The 16510-nt window shown below is 37.5% G+C and overlaps 1 protein-coding gene across 1 annotated transcript; it reads left to right on the top strand.

Moving 5' to 3' along the window:
* Positions 1–1979: 1979 nt before the first annotated feature.
* Positions 1980–16343, top strand: washc5 (WASH complex subunit 5). Its single transcript, XM_028471369.1, has 29 exons — positions 1980–2054; positions 3110–3338; positions 3639–3784; positions 4101–4185; positions 4366–4466; positions 4600–4792; positions 4914–5066; positions 5165–5278; positions 5408–5579; positions 6634–6761; positions 7112–7241; positions 7490–7602; positions 7788–7954; positions 8720–8795; positions 8897–9007; positions 9397–9537; positions 11514–11594; positions 11661–11762; positions 11996–12175; positions 12325–12449; positions 12528–12690; positions 12779–12881; positions 12971–13050; positions 13128–13231; positions 13557–13686; positions 13790–13886; positions 15010–15163; positions 15287–15374; positions 15961–16343. Exons 2-29 carry the CDS (start codon positions 3153–3155, stop codon positions 16015–16017), a joined length of 3480 nt encoding a protein of 1159 aa, XP_028327170.1. The 5' UTR covers positions 1980–2054; positions 3110–3152; the 3' UTR covers positions 16018–16343.
* The last annotated feature ends 167 nt before the right edge of the window (positions 16344–16510 follow it).

Raw genomic sequence — 16510 nt, 5'->3', positions numbered from 1 at the left:
TTACTTGCCTCCATAGTAAAATGCAATGAAATATTGGCCTCGGGAAGATAAGAGGCTCCTTATTTAACAAGTCGGCTGTAACTCAGTGTGTTATACGGCATGTCACACCAGCCATTTACCTGTTTCTCTGTCCATCACCAAATCTGCAGTAATTATTGATGTCAAATGAATTAGCAAAATCTGTAAAAATAGGCAGAAGAGGAGAGTCCTCTGCATAACTTGATGAAGATGATAAATTACAGGTACAGAATGAATAAGGCCAAATTTAAGAAAGCTGATGATCAAATACAAATGTAAAAGGATGACATGAGGTATTATAGTACTCTGCCATCCTGCAGACAGGAGTGGTACCTGTTATATAAACAGCTTTTCCACATGGCTCTCATTAACCTCTGGCTGACGGCTAAAAGCAAAGGCCTGCCAGGATGGGAGACTTATTGGCAATAAAAGTCCAGTTCAATCAAAATTTGAAGGAAACACAAAACTTTGCAGTTATTTATTCACCCGTATCGACCACATGTTGTGCACAAAGGCTCCATTTTTAATTTTTTTTTTTTTTTTTTTATTGCTATGCTTGTCACAGCATCACAGTAGGACCTCGTGTTAACATAAAAAAATATCTTTGGTAGCAAAGGGACTCTGATGATCAATGGGACTAAATAAAAGTTCACTGACCTTTAACTATACTTGATGAGGGATTGTTAAAGGTCAGAGGATTTTAACAATACTTTTTAGTTTGATGTCCAAGACAGTGTAGTGGCTTGCAATCAGTTCTAGCTCATTCTACTCAGATGAATGGAGAAAATCATCATGTCCCTGACTCCCTGTGGAGCAGCTGATCTGCATACATGCTGGTCCTCAGTGAGCTGGAGCAACTGAGAGGCATCAACTCATGTGGAGATCTGTCGCCACCTACAGAAACAATGTAGGGTGGATTGTAAATGGAAATCAATCAAAAAAAAGGTTTTCTATTAAAAAAAAAAAACTTTTCAATAAAAAAAATTATAATAATAATAAAAAAAATATATCACTTCAATCAAAACAAAAAAACAAACAAAACAAAACAAAAAACCTTTTTTGATAAAAAAAAATAAATGTTTTTTTCAATCAAAAATATTTTCAATTAAAGAAAAAAAGTGTACAAATGCAAAACAATATTGGGGCTCAATTTTTTTTTCTTTGATTGAAAATATATTTTTTGATTGATATTTTTTTCTTTGATTGAAAGTTTTCAATTTTTGATTGAATAATAAATCATATAACATGGCTCAAATACAAAAAAAAAATATTACTTCAATAAAAAACTAAACTTTTTCAATAAAAAAGTGTTCAATTGGGTCCCAAATATATAGTAATTTTTTTTTAAAATTTTTTTATTGAAAAGTATTTTTGATTGAATACTAAAAACACAAATCTACCTCCATAGTGTTGCCCTCTTAACATGAAACTCATTTTTCATCCATTAACTGACTTTGTTGGCAGATAACATTAAGAAATATTTTGTATTATTACAATATTGTACATTTTCTCTTTTTAACTCACATCTATTCCTATATGAGTCAGTCTGGAAATTTTTAAAAATCGGTCCCATCCCATGCTTTTTATTTGTGCCAATGAAATAAATTCTAAGCATTGATGTTTTGACAGCAAATTTTGATTTAATTTTAGTCATTGTCTTTTTGACTAAAACGTAACTTATTCGTTTCAGTCAAAAATGTAGTCATCATGAATACTTCAGTTAAATAGTCTAGTTTTAGTCAACGAAAAGACATAAAGATTTGAGTTGACTTAAATCTATTACAGATATAGTTGATGTTCTTGTGGCAAGTGCTGAGTGCTGGCTTACTGTTGTAATTAACACTCTATGAATAAAGTTGAATTGAATTGAAATAAAGTCTGCAGTTATATTGATCAGAGTTTTGATGGGTGGAAAGAAAAAGAAAAAAAAAAACTGTGTTGCGGGAATCCATCGGCTCGATCTGGCAACCCCGTCTGCTGTGAATCATGTGATTGGTCATAAGGAAGTAAACAGAGCAGAGGCGTTTGGAAGAGAGGCAAGTACAATTTTACTCTAAATGAAGACTTTAAAAAAACCCTCACACACAAAAATACATCAAATGTATCCAATAAATTGTGTGTATGTTTTTGTTTTTGGCCTTTTTGCTTTTACGGCTGTGAACTGCATCTTTTAGCAAATGACAGCAGCTAGCAGGCTAAACGCTAACGTTAGATCGGAGGTAACAATTAATTAATATGGGGTGTTTGACTTTTAACTTCTGTATTTAATTTCTTTCATTAGGATTTTGATTCTATTAAAGCTCTCACTATTACTTAAAACATTTCCACAGGGGTTTTCAGTGAGTGCAGTATATGGCAAAGTGTAACAACTGTTATTTTAGCTGAACATCATGGAAGTTTTCACCATATCTGGGACACTTAGGCAGGGCCACAGCTTTATATATATATATATATATATTTTTTTTTTTTTATGAAAAACTAAAGAAAACCACAATTTAATTCAAGGGTAGACAATTCTATAATAAAGTATTGGCCGTGGCTATAGAATGCCAGTCAGTGTATACGCAGCGCCCCTCATTGGCCAGTTTAGGTGACGGTGATAGGTGTAGAAATGTGCGAGGAGTCCACTGTGAGCCTTTAGTTGGTTTATTCTCGCACATTTCTACAATAGGTGCACCACGTGACCTAAAGTTCCGTCACTTTTATTTTAGCTCATATTTATTTTTAGCTACCCTGCTAACCCTTTTATTTTAGCCCTATCCCGTAACCCAGGAAAAACCCTAAAATATTTATACGTATTTTTAAAGGTGGAATTTGCCGTGTTAAATATGTTAAAATGAAATAATACATATGTCAAAAGTGGGATTCGAACCCACGACAGCAGAAGGAAGAATACTTGAGTCAGGCGCCTCAGACCACTGGGCAATCCTGACACAGTGAAAACAGGCACAGGTGTCTATTGATACGTCTCCGTATCAATAGACACTTCCTAAAGCATTTCAATGTGTCGGAAAAGGGCTAGAATAAAGGAAACAAGTCACAAGTTAATGAATCTCTCTTTTATTTCTGTATCTTCTCCCGTTGTGTCCAGGTCTGGCTGCCTTCTACATCCTTTTCTTTCTCTCCAAGCTACGATGGTGGACTTCCTGGCTGAGAACAATCTGTGTGGCCAGGCCATTCTCAGGATAGTTTCCAGAGGAAATGCTATCATTGCTGAGCTACTACGTCTGTCTGACTTCATCCCGACTGTGTTTCGGCTTAAGGACAAGATTGACCAGCAGAAATATGGAGATATCATCTGTGATTTCAGTTATTTTAAGGTGCAACAACATACTTTGGAACTCCTACTCCTTAAATCTCTTTGTCCTTGCCGTGTACAGGCAAAAATTATGAATATTCACTTCTAATCAAAGGGTTTCTACTACAAGATACATGTTTCAGATTTAAAGTTGTGTTTGATTATTAGATGGTTTAGATACTGGTAGTTTCTCTCATTCTAGTTTAAATTCACATTCTCTGTTCATTATGATATGTTTGTTTGCATGACCTAACTTTGTAATTTATTGCTCTGCCGTAGACGTTTTGCCTTTAGTTTGTACTTTGCACTGAAATCTCTTCAGGGTCCTGAGTATTACGAGGGGAAGCTGGAAGCCAAACCAGAGCTTCAGGACCTGGATGAAGAATTCCGAGAAAACAACATTGAAATTCTGTCCAGGTTCTACCTGGCTTTTGAGAGTGTCCACAAATATATAATAGATCTCAACAGGTGAGTGGGGAAACGGTGCTTGACAGTTATCTTTAGATGAGAACGTTTTATGTTTTTGTTTTTTTTTTTACAAACTAAGTTAGTATACTAAATATAGACCTACACTTTGTGACTTTGAGATCATTTTATAATTGTATATATTTATGGCTGTTGCTTTTGGTCCGGACCCGGGACCTCAGACAATCCTGACTATAGTTCCAGCACTTCCTGCACAGGAAGTGCCGGAACAATAATCAGATTTGTCCGAGGTCTGGGTCCGGACCTATAGACACTTTGTATATTTATTGCAATTTAAAACATTGTGTCTTCTCTCTAGATATTTGGATGACCTGTATGAAGGTGTTTATATTCAGCAGACCTTGGAGACTGTGCTTCTAAATGAGGATGGAAAACAGCTTCTGGTATGTTACAAAAATTACAAATAGGGAATAATTAAATAAACCATTTTCAGCTGTAGGATTGTTGATTGTTTATTAGTTGTGCTGAGTCCATGTTACTATAGTTTGCATTATAATGCTCTTAAAACAGAAAGTTAATTGAAAATACCTGATTATGTACTTCTTTTTTTTTTTTTTGTCCAGTGTGAAGCTCTCTACTTGTATGGAGTCATGTTGCTGGTTATTGACCAAAAGATTGAAGGGGAGGTCAGAGAAAGGATGCTTGTTTCCTATTATAGATACAGGTACACTCAGCATTCGCTAATTAAAACACAATTTGAACACAAGCCAAGCCGTCTTGTACTTTTTAATCACACTCATATATTCACATTCGAATTACCTCGGTTTAATGTCGTTACAAAACTGAATTTCCCACAGTGCTGCCCGTTCATCAGCTGATTCTAACCTGGATGACATCTGTAAGCTGCTACGTAGCACCAGCTACTCCAGCCAGCCAGGAGCAAAGCGACCAGCCAACTACCCAGAAAGCTACTTCAAGCGGGTTCCCATCAGCACCACTTTCATCAGCATGGTCATTGGAAGGCTGCGTTCAGACGACATTTACAACCAAGTAAGACGTGTCGCTTTCATACAAACATGTTGCTCATTTATTTATTCTTCTTTTTTAATACATTTTAGACCGGATTGTTTTGATCTTGTAATCTAGAAGCATTTTTTGTCGTGGTTGTCAGGTGTCTGCTTATCCACTGCCAGAGCATCGCAGCACAGCACTGGCTAACCAGGCAGCCATGCTCTATGTGTGCCTATACTTTAGTCCTTCCATCCTACAAACCCAGCAGGCCAAGATGAGGGAGATAGTCGACAAATACTTTCCTGATAACTGGGTAAGGCTTTTAATCTATTAGACGTTTTTTTATTTTTTCATTTTGAACCATCTTAGGTGAAGCATTGTGTTAAAGTTTTTTTTTGTGTCGTCTGGCAGGTTATTAGTATCTACATGGGGATCACAGTGAACCTAGTGGATGCCTGGGAACCATACAAAGCTGCCAAGACTGCTCTTAACTACACCTTGGACTCTGCTAACATCAAAGAGCAGGTATTAAGAAACACTGTGTTCAGTGACGTGAGTCTGAAAATATTGACTTCTTTGTGCTCATTGTCCTGTGTTTGTGGAATAGATGATCACACATCAAATTTCTGACTATTTTGCAATCCTCATGCGCAGGCTACTCGCTATGCTGCTGGCATGGAGAGCCTCAAACCTCAGGTGCAGCAACTGCTGAAGGAGGGCTTTCTGAGGGAGGAAATCATCCTCGACAACATTCCAAAACTACTCAATTGTCTGAGAGACTGCAATGTTGCAATCCGCTGGCTGATGCTTCATTCTGCTGAGTCAGGTGAGAATACAGTGTTAGGATTTTCTACATTCACTGTAATGAAGCCTTTTGTTGGTGGTCATGTTGTTATGTATATATATATATATATATATATATATATTGTGAAAATGTATATAATTAATTTTTTTTTTATTATAGTTTACCAAATAATGTATTGTATGTTTACTCGACTCCATAACTGAAATAGTGTCTATTTACTTATTTAACTACATCAAAATTCAGTTTCAAAGTTGTGTTGTTGAAAATTATTAGCTTGGATCAGGGTTGGGGTCAATTCCATTTTTCATATTCAATTACCCATGTTCAATTTACAATTGAAATATAATTACAGTAACCAGCAGTTTTTTCCAATTACAATTACATTTCAATTATTTTCCATCCTCAGAAAGTCAGTTGACAATTACGTTTTCAATTTCTAAAGTTTAATTGCAATTAATCACAATTACTGAGCCTGAAATAAATGACCTAATAAAAGTTAACCTTCCTCTTGTGTTAGCTTTCTGTTAGCATCTCTTATGGTAATGGGTTCTAAATCATCTGTAGAATACAATAAAAGCAAATATATATCTTCTAATTGCTTTCCTATCTATTGATTACCTTGTTAGGCTTCATAATCAATGAAAATACAGGTTTTAGTGTTTATGGTGTGGGAATCTGAGCCTTTTTTGTGTCAGTATAGCCCTCGATTTCAATTTTTTTAAATGGTAAAATGTGGGAAAGCTTGATATGAAACATATTTTAATGATTGTTAACTACATACTGTATGTGAGGAAGTGTACATAGAACTGTAACATGGTTCCCCAGTTTTGCGTTAAATTATAATTGACATTTTTTATCGAATTTTCATGGCAATTACAAAGTCAATTATCTAAACTCAATTACAATTTAATTACGATTATGATAGCAACAGATTTTTTAAATTATTAAATAATTAATAATTAAATAATTTTGCCAAAATTGTAATTTATTATCAATTACGCAATTTAAATTATAATTGACCCCAACCCTGGCTCGGATGTGTGCAATATTAACGTGTAATTTCTGGTGTCTAAAGCCTATGATTTAAACAACAAGCGGCTGCGTCAGATTAAAGAACAAGTGCTTAACGACTCCAAATACAAACCCAAGATCCTGTTCCAGCTCCTGCTCGACACTGCCCAGTTTGAGTTTACACTCAAAGAGGTGAGAGCCTTACAGTTTATTACAGTGGGAAATCAAGTCACAACAATCATAAATCAGAAGAATGAAAACCTGCATCTGCAGATTGTTTATCACCCCGAGATGTGTTTGAATCCAAACATCTTTCAAGTTTGTGTGAAATAGATGTTTGTGCACTTTCCCACTGATGCAGCCAGCTGTGTTCCTTGTCGTGTCGTGACATTTTCACCTCATTGCCTGGTAGTGTGCACTGAAATAGCATATGGCGAGCCAGTTTATCATTGAGAGAGGACACAACTTTAATGCTCTAATTACACATCTCATCCGGCTAATCCTTTCTCATCAACTCGGCATCTGTGCTGCTCCTCTTGCAGATGTTCAAGCAGATGTTGTCAGAGAAACAGATCAAATGGGAGAGCTACAAGAAGGAGGGATCTGAGAGGATGACTGAGCTCGCAGAAGTCTTCTCAGGTGTCAAACCTCTCACCAGGGTGGAAAAAAACGGTGAGGTTCCCCTGATAGGCTTATAAGGTGATGGGTCACAGTGTAGTTTTTATCCAGGAGTCTTCGTCTCTGAGAATTTAATACTTTCTATGTGTTGAAGTTTTCACTTTAGGATCCAATATTTAAAAAAAAAAATCTGAAGGAAAGGAGCGAGCAGAGAAACAAAATAAGAAACAATACACATCCCTACAGCACCTAAAACCTTTTAAAATAGCATTTTTTTTGTTTTTGGATAACATTTTTCATAGAGAACCTTCAGGCCTGGTTCAGGGAAATCTCAAAGCAGATTGAGTCTTTAAACTATGAGGACTCCACCGCTGCTGGGAGAAAGACGGTCCAGCTGATCCAGGCCCTCATCGAGGTAGATAAAGCGCTTGATCGTCTTTAGCTTCATCCTAACATAAGTCATACGTTCCTGCTTATATATACATTAAAGTACATTAGGGAAATCAATTAAATGCCTTCATTTTCAAAGCTTCTTCTGTCAACATCTCGTGATGTTTATCAGCATAACTGTTGATCTTTGGTGTTTTCTTCACTTTTCAGGTCCAGGAGTTTCACCAGCTGGAGTCCAACCTACAGGTTTGCCAGTTTCTGGCTGACACCAGAAAGTTCCTGCACCAGATGATACGCACCATCAATATAAAAGAAGAAGTGCTCATCACTATGGAGATTGTGGGAGACTTGTCTTATGCCTGGCAGATTATTGACAGGTACTCAAAGTTTGATGGATCTTAAACATACTTCACAATTTTAGCCCAAATACGGGAGTAATGTTTCCTGTCAGAGTTTTTTGACAAATGATATAGTTGGAAACAATATATGCTCGTGGGTTTTTATTAGTGCTGTCAAGCGATAAAACAAATTGAACTATTAATTAATTATGATCTGTAATTAAATAATCTAATTAATCTCTTTTTCAATCTCACTAAAGAGAAAAGCCCTTAAACTGAGGTGTTTTCACTTAAATTCATTACAATCTTTTAGCAGATCAAAAGATTGATTTATGACAAATAAGTGGCTTTGTAATGTAATTTATTGTTTTAACAGATTTTTCTAAATTGTTGACCACCAGGGGGAATATTGCCGTGTTCTTTTGTCAATCTCCAAATAATTAGAAAATTAAAAAAACATCAGGTTCTTCTAGTAAAGCTAGGAACGTCACCAGTACAAGCTGTAAAACTGAGGATCAAGGATCCCCAACCTTGGAGTCAGTTGCTTCATCTAAACAGTTTATACTAGAGAGTGTGGTCCCCATATATGTAATGAAAATAGTTTGTTGTTGAAGCAGATAAAACACTTGACTGTGTGAGTTTCTCTATTATTATCACATTTTCTACATTGACTCTGTAATCTCTTCAGAGTCCACCTTTCCCACTGCTCACTCCAGTACTTCGGACAAACCTGACTCGCTTGTGTTTATATTCTGTTTGTAGAGCAGCTTTGTTTTTATTATTGACTAATGTTTTGTCCCACAGCTTTACATCTATAATGCAGGAGAGCATCAGAGTGAACCCCTCAATGGTCACTAAACTCAGGGCCACGTTTCTCAAGGTAACAGTGAATATGTGCAGCGCACACAGATACATTATCATGTGTAAGATCTTAAAAATTGCCATTTCTGATGACTCCCATGTGTGTTTATTATTGACCAGCTGGCATCAGCTCTGGATTTACCATTGCTGCGTATCAACCAAGCCAACAGTGCTGATCTGCTGAGTGTTTCACAGTTTTACTCTGGAGAGTTGGTGGCCTACGTCAGAAAGGTAAATAATTGGATCAATAAACTTCTACTTTTGTTGAATTGAACTATCTCCTAAACAGTGTGGTCTGCTTACTGCAAATTGTTGTGGAGTGTCAGCAACAGCTGCAGAAATGATTAACGTCTCCAGAACCATCTGTTGTGCAAATTTATCCCAAAAGAAATACTGAGTAGATGTGTACCTTCAGATTAGATTACCCTCTGCTGTCAGCAACCACATGCTCTGTTACTTTATGACTGAAGATTTGTTGGCTCATGGTTCTACACACAAATGTTTATCCATAACGTCTTGCACCTTCTGCCTTTTAGGATTAATCTGAATTTATCAGCAATAAAACACACATTATGTTCAGGCTGTTGCTGAGTGTGGGTATTTTATTGTCTTACTGTCAGGTGCTGCAGATTATTCCGGAGAGCATGTTCACCTCTCTGGCCAAAATAATCAAGCTTCAGATCCACGACATCATGGAGGTGCCCACTCGGCTGGATAAGGACAAGCTGAAGGACTACTCCCAGCTGGGGGCGCGCTATGAGGTCAGCCTAGGGGAGACTTCTCATTGTGCTTTGTTTCAAAGTGGTCTCCATTACTCTGGCTGGTACTTCAGAGTATCTGCCAGACTTGGATTCAGTAACAAATCTTGGCCAAAGACTTATTTAAATCTTATAAACAAACCAGTGTAACTCCTGTTAATCTTTTATTTTTGAGATTCAAGGAAATTTCAAATAGACCAACATGAACTATTGTCTGCCATCTGTCTTTATTGCATTCTTTTATTACCTCCACCAAGGAGGTTATATTTTCACACAGGAATTCATTTATGTTTGTTATTCTGTGAATGCATGGATTACATCTAAAGTATTTAACTGGTTTTGACAAAACCTAACCAAAGTTAGACCTTAAGACTTGAAAGATGCTTTTAAATTTTAAATAGAATCCAGATCAAAATAGCGATTCTGCATCAGTTTCAAAAATAAAAATATCCATATCTCTCATCATAGGAAAAATTGCATAAATTACCCCACTGAGGGGCGGATTCACTAAAGGTTTAGGGGTATTAAAACGTGTGCAAACGTCACTCCACGCGCTAATAAAGGGTACAAACACCAGGGAATCAGGAGTGCACGGCTGCTGCGTGTCAGAATGCATCCTCAATCCACTGAGCGAGTTTCCCTCTAATGAATTTGTAAAGTAGGCGGATCTCGCAAGGGAGGAGGAAATGCAAATAAATGAATGCAGGGGACGCAATGCAATTCAACAAACCAGGAAATGTTTGCGGTGATTGTTTTATGCACCAAAAATAGTACGATTCAGAAGCAGGTGCAAACTCACACAGAGATCATGGCTGCACTGAATGTTGACACAAAACACAACGAAGATGGAAAAAAAATGCTCCAGTTAATATTTCTAGTATAAGAAAATAATTCAAATAAAACAATAGTTAATATTTAACAGCCACTGAATAATGCAGAGTAAAGTGTGTTTGAGGGAGAGAAAAGGCTGCACACCCGCGGCGGTGCGTGTGGAGTCTGTTGTTGCTGCGCTGGAGAGAGGATCGATTCTGTGCACGGAGCTCTGTCACTATGGATGTAACACTCCAGTGATGTTTTGACCGTAAAATTCTCGTGTTGCGTTGATGGAAGGAGCATCAGGCCAGAATCCGCTGATCAGATCAATAATTTACGCAGTGATGGCACAATGTTCACATATGAGAGTGCATGTGACAATCACTGCTCAGGACCTCAGACCTGCTGGATGATGGTCAGTACATCATCTTCAAATGGTGCTGACTTATTGACTCTCTGTTGCTGCATTTACTCAGATCAATAGGACGGTTTCTGTCCAAATCTGCCTGTTCTGAGCAGCCACATTAATTGAGGGGGGAAAAATATCAAATGTTTGTGCAGCAGACAGAGGAGTCCACCCGCCTCCAATTTAACTTCCTCAAATGTCATTGTGTGCTTCTGTGCACTCACCTCTTCACATTGAACGAGGAAAACGCTCATTTAAACAGGGTGGTCTCCACCACTTCTGTACGTGCACTAATCATTGCTGCAATCTTAGTGAATTCCTCGCAGCAGGTGAGGAAACTGCGTCACCAAAGGATTTAGATAAGCAACTGGTTTACCACCCTTTATTTTAGATGTTAGTGAATCCGCCACTGAGTTTCATTCAGGTCAGATCCGGATTGCGCATTTCATCATAATTTAAAAAAAAAAAATGGGGCTGTCTATACATTTGGAGCTATTGTATTGTAATTAATGGGGACAGAAATGTCTTCCAAGCCTTTATAGTGTGAATGATCATGGTACCTGATCAGGTTCACTGATCCAGATAATGGCCACTATCTGGCAAAGAGGATATTTGATGCTTGTTGGAGGTTTGGGCTCTCTGAGTGTTCTTTTTAATGTAATTAAAGCATACATTCACAAGTTATTTATTAATGTTAGAGATAAAAAATCCAAAGGGCTGCTTGTGTGCATTAACAGACCTGTCCTTTACATGATCACAGGTGGCAAAACTCACTCATGACATTTCAATTTTCACTGAGGGTATTCTGATGATGAAGACAACATTAGTTGGGATCATTAAGGTATGTACAGTTGTCTTTTCCCTACTCAATAGGGTTTTCTTTTGTTAACATTCTGTTTTGTTGTAGGTGGATCCAAAGCAGCTGCTGGAGGATGGCATCAGGAAGGAGTTGGTGAAGAAGGTAGCTTACGCTTTGCACCAAGGCTTAATCTTCAACCCCAAAGCTAAGGTAAGACATCAGAGCTGAAGAAAGCGACATCGTTAATCCCGAGTGAAGCCTGTGACATATTTAAACTGCGTGAAATCCCAAAGCAGTCATTCATGGAGCTGAAGGCATTTCTCTGGGACACAAGTTTAAAATGTATTTGTTCGTTTATAGTTTTGAATTCTTGTTTGGACTAAAACTAACAACAAACTAATAGGCATGAAACCAAAGTTTAAAATGTTCCTCTGCTCTCTCAGCCCAGTGAACTGATGCCAAAGTTGAAGGAGATGGCAGCCACTATGGATGGCTTTTACAGGTCATTTGAGTACATTCAGGACTATGTCAGCATTTATGGCCTCAAAATCTGGCAGGAGGAAGTGTCCCGCATCATCAACTACAATGTGGAACAAGAGTGCAACAGTTTTTTGAGGACCAAGGTCAGATTTTCCATCTTACTTCTGATGATTAGAAGTGCACTGACGGCAGTTTATCTCCTTTAATCAATGAGCATAGCCTTAGATTTCTGGCTACTTGTCAGGTAGTGCAAGTTGATTAATGGCTTTTTCCCCAATTTGCTTGATATAAGATCCAGGACTGGGAGAGTGTACACCAGTCCACACACATTCCAATCCCAAAGTTTCCCTCTGTTGATGAGTCTGCAACCTTCATCGGTCGCCTCTGCAGAGAGATCCTGCGCATCACTGATCCCAAGTCAGTTACAATAAGACAAGAAGATAAACAGGCCATTTATGTTGATGGCATTAAAAAGCCTTGATACCCTCTCTGCAGGTCCACATGTTACATTGACCAGATGAACACCTGGTACGACGTGAAGACTCATCAAGAAGTGACCAACAATAGACTGTTCTCTGAGATCCAGAGCACTCTGGGAACATTTGGCCTGAATGGACTGGACCGCTTGCTCTGCTTCAAGATAGTCAAAGAACTTCAGGTTGACCAATTGCATTCATGTTTATAATTAACCCTTTATATCTACTCACAGCTTATAACATATAGCATATGGTCCCTCTTCCCTTCAGCACTTTCTGACTATGCTTCAGAGAACCATCCTAAAGGACAAAGCCGTAGTGGAGGTCTTAAAATCTATGCTTGGTGCTGTCAACCCAGTCCAAGGCATTGTGGGTAGGTGTTTATTCATGGACATAATAATGTAATCAATGTCAAGCTCCTTTTTTCTACAAAATCGGTTTGATCTCTATCTGTCCAAATAGGAAACGCCAGTAAAGTGTACGCAAACGCAGTGGCAAAGACTCAGAAGATCTGGGGTTCGTACCTGGAATCTATCATGAAGGTACAACAACTTGTTGGTGAATCAAAAATGATTCCAACAACAAATGATGGCAAACTGGATGTTCATGTGTTGGTTAGGTTGGCCAGATGCAAATCCTCCGACAGCAGATTGCGAATGAGCTAAACTACTCCTGCAAGTTTGACTCCAAACATCTGGCTGCTGCTCTGGAAAACCTCAACAAGTCAGTCTAGTATAATCTCACTGAGTTGATTGTTTGTTTTTAAATGCAATAATTTAGGTATTTATAAAGCTTTCCTACATCTTCCATTTTGAAAATATTTACCAAATATTTTCTCTCTCGGCCCATGTGCTCCAATAACAGTAGTTACTCTGTTATATTAGACCACATGGACCAGCCTTGACTCACCACGTGCACAGTGAGCCATTGTCATTCATGACCCTGAGAAGCATGTTTACCTTACACGTCACTTGATCTTATAAATGATAATCAGCTAATGTGTCAGTTTTATAACACACACTGATTTGTCCCCACACACGTCCCACAGGTCTCTGCTGGCAGACATTGAGGCTCACTACCAGGATCCATCCCTGCCCTATCCAAAAGAAGACAACACTCTTTTGTATGACATCACTGCCTACCTAGAGGCCGCTGGTATTCACAATCCGCTCAACAAGGTTTGAAATGAATGGATAATTCCTCTCAAAACATGATTTGTTTAAATGTCCAAAACTATGTCAACAAACAGGAAAAAAAAGCTATTTTTTTTCCCCTACTCAGATTTACATCACCACCAAGCGCCTTCCTTACTTCCCTATCATCAATTTGTTGTTTATGGTTGCGCAGCTGTCAAAACTCCAGTACACCAAAAACCAAGGTTTGTTTTTATTTCATTGAGGTATTATTGAATTTCTAGCACTTGTGCCTCACAGTAAGATGGCCCTGGATGCTGGGCTAATTCTCAGTGGTGGAGACCTGGGACGTGTTCTCGCTGTGTTTATGTAGATTTACTCGATGTGATGACTCTTAAGACCGCCTGGTGTCTTGACTATTGGCATACCTCACCTTTTGCCTGATAGCAGCTGGCATTAGCGCCTGCATTAACACCTGTGGCACTGTACAGGATAAAGCAGGTACACAAGAGATTCATCCAATACAGAATCATTTTCCTTTCCCAAAAACTTGAAAAGATGTAATTAGGGCTGTTTCCGATAATATTTTGATATCAGAAATTGGTCGGATACTAGCAAAAAAAAATGAATGAATCAGATTATATTGGCCTGCATCTGAAAATCTCTGATATTAGTACTTTGATACAAGCAGCTCACCTAAAAATATTATTTTGCACTTTAAAAGTATAATTTTTGAGGATATTTTTCAGGGTCTTTGAATTTATTTTATTTATTCTATTGAAGCACATTTTGTGTTTAAGTTAAATGTGTGCTTATTTTGGACTTTAAAAAAATATTTTTGTTATTATTGAATTTATTGATTATTTTTTTCAACTTAATCTAATGTACCTTTTATTTATTTAATTCAATTGTAGAATATTCTTATGTTCAAGGGGGTTAAAACTTCTATAACCCATTGGTAAAAGAAATGAGTTAGTTTTTCTCATACTTACTGTTGCTGACTATTTCTTAGTTTGAGTACCGGTAATATCACGTTGTTAAGCCTTTTCTAGCATTTCACACTACAAAATTAGTAATAAAAGTATGTATAATTTCTGCTGATATTGCATTGGATCTATATCATATCCGCAAATACTCAAGGCTGGAATATCGGTATCATATCAGAAGTGAAAGAGTTGTATTAGGACATCCCTTGATGTAATGGCTTCGTTCAGATACTAGGTGGAATCCTAATACCTGGCCCCTTTGCTTTCTTAAATGTCTTTTCATTTGTATAAGGCATTCAGTCATAACGTGATCAGAGTAACAATTACTGTTAAATCTTCCTTGTAATCCACTTGTGAATTAATTCTGTTTCTCTCACATCAGGAATGAGTTGCAGGAAAGCCACAGACCCAGTGGACTGGCCCCCGCTGGTGCTGGGCCTGCTCACGCTACTTAAACAGTTTCACTCCAGATACACACAGCAGTTCTTGGCTCTCATTGGTCAGTTCATCCGCTCCATCATGGAGCAATGCACAAGGTAACAGTACTGTTCATACAAATAGAAAGGAAATCTTCTTTTTGTACAGATTTGCGGTCATTGGTCAATTCCATAGATTCTACTAAATGTGTATGTATGCTTTGTTTTTTTCCCCCATTGCAGTCAGAAAATCCCTGACATGCCTTCTGATGTGGTTGGAGCTCTGATGTTTTTTGAAGATTATGTGAAGTATACAAAGTTGTCACGCAAGGTAACCCTTACCGTAAAAACACTCCTCATATCAGGATTGTCGCAAATCTTCCAAATCAATGTTTCTTACTTTTAATAGTCATTGGTACTCAGGTGTAACATGTTTCTGTTAAGATTTGTGTCATTTAAAGCTGCTGGAGATTAATGTTTATAATCAGATAAATCTGTAGTGCAGACCTCATTGATCAATAAATCGATGGTCATTTGATCGAAAAAATATGTTAAAGGTGGAAATGGCCTCTCGAAAGTTTGTTTTGACCTCCACTGTAAACACTCTTATTGACACTGTTGGTAAAATTTTGTACATTGCATTGTGGGATGTGGAGTCCCGTAGATGGAGGTATAGAAGTGTTTGAACTTTATTCTTACTGTGATTTCTTGTGTTTTTCAAGGAGGTCAGTGATTGGCTTGACGCTTTTTTGTCCTAGTTTGTTCCCGGTATTCCATTTTATTTTTATTTTAGCAAATAATCTTTGATTTATTGATCTATGAGGCCAATATTATGTTTTTATCCAGTAAAGTAATTCCGTCTCCAGCAGCTTGAAAACATTTCATGAGTGGTAACATGTCTTTTCAATATTCTTCAGGTGGCCGAAGCTCATGTGCCCAGTTTCATTTTTGACGAGTTTCGAACCATACTGTGAAGATCCAGATGAAACCCCTCCTCTCTACATGATACATCTGCTGCCAGAGGGTTTTTGACTATGTAGACATTTGTGCAGGAACATTACTGAGGTTACTAATACTAACATCTAGAAAAAATTCAGTACATCTGTGTTTATTTGTGATAAACTTTAATATTTGAACACAGGATTTCCTCGCACTAACAAAGCAGTTGGGAATCATTGACATACATTTCATTTTGCATCATTTATTGTGGAAAGGGCAATCAATTGCCCATTGATTAACAAGACAAAATTAGTTTTTTAATATTGTGCCATTTTTAAATAAATTTGAATATGTATGTATACGTTTTGTGTTTTGAGTCAGTCTTTTTTAATAGAAAAGTTGGTTGATGAGCTTTGTCGACCACATTAGTGATGTAAATGTGTACATTGTGTGGTACTGAAACAAAGGGTATTTCAATGGATGATTTCCTCCAGAAATGGCATGATATCAGTGTGAGACAGAAAAAGT

Source organism: Gouania willdenowi, chromosome 16 (assembly GCF_900634775.1).
Source record: "Gouania willdenowi chromosome 16, fGouWil2.1, whole genome shotgun sequence".
Classification (NCBI taxonomy): Eukaryota; Metazoa; Chordata; class Actinopteri; order Blenniiformes; family Gobiesocidae; genus Gouania; species Gouania willdenowi.
The sequence above is the reverse complement of the archived record's forward strand: the minus strand, read 5'-3'. Positions and strand labels throughout refer to the sequence as shown.

What these genes read in the sequence shown, in the direction of transcription:
- washc5 (XM_028471369.1), top strand. Translation starts at nt 3,153, where the DNA reads ATGGTGGACTTCCTGGCTGAGAACAATCTGTGTGGCCAGGCCATTCTC. An exon ending in CTGCTAACATCAAAGAGCAG is followed by an intron (nt 5,279 to 5,407) that starts GTATTAAGAAAC and finishes CCTCATGCGCAG; the next exon opens with GCTACTCGCTATGCTGCTGG. An exon ending in AGCTGGGGGCGCGCTATGAG is followed by an intron (nt 9,538 to 11,513) that starts GTCAGCCTAGGG and finishes ACATGATCACAG; the next exon opens with GTGGCAAAACTCACTCATGA.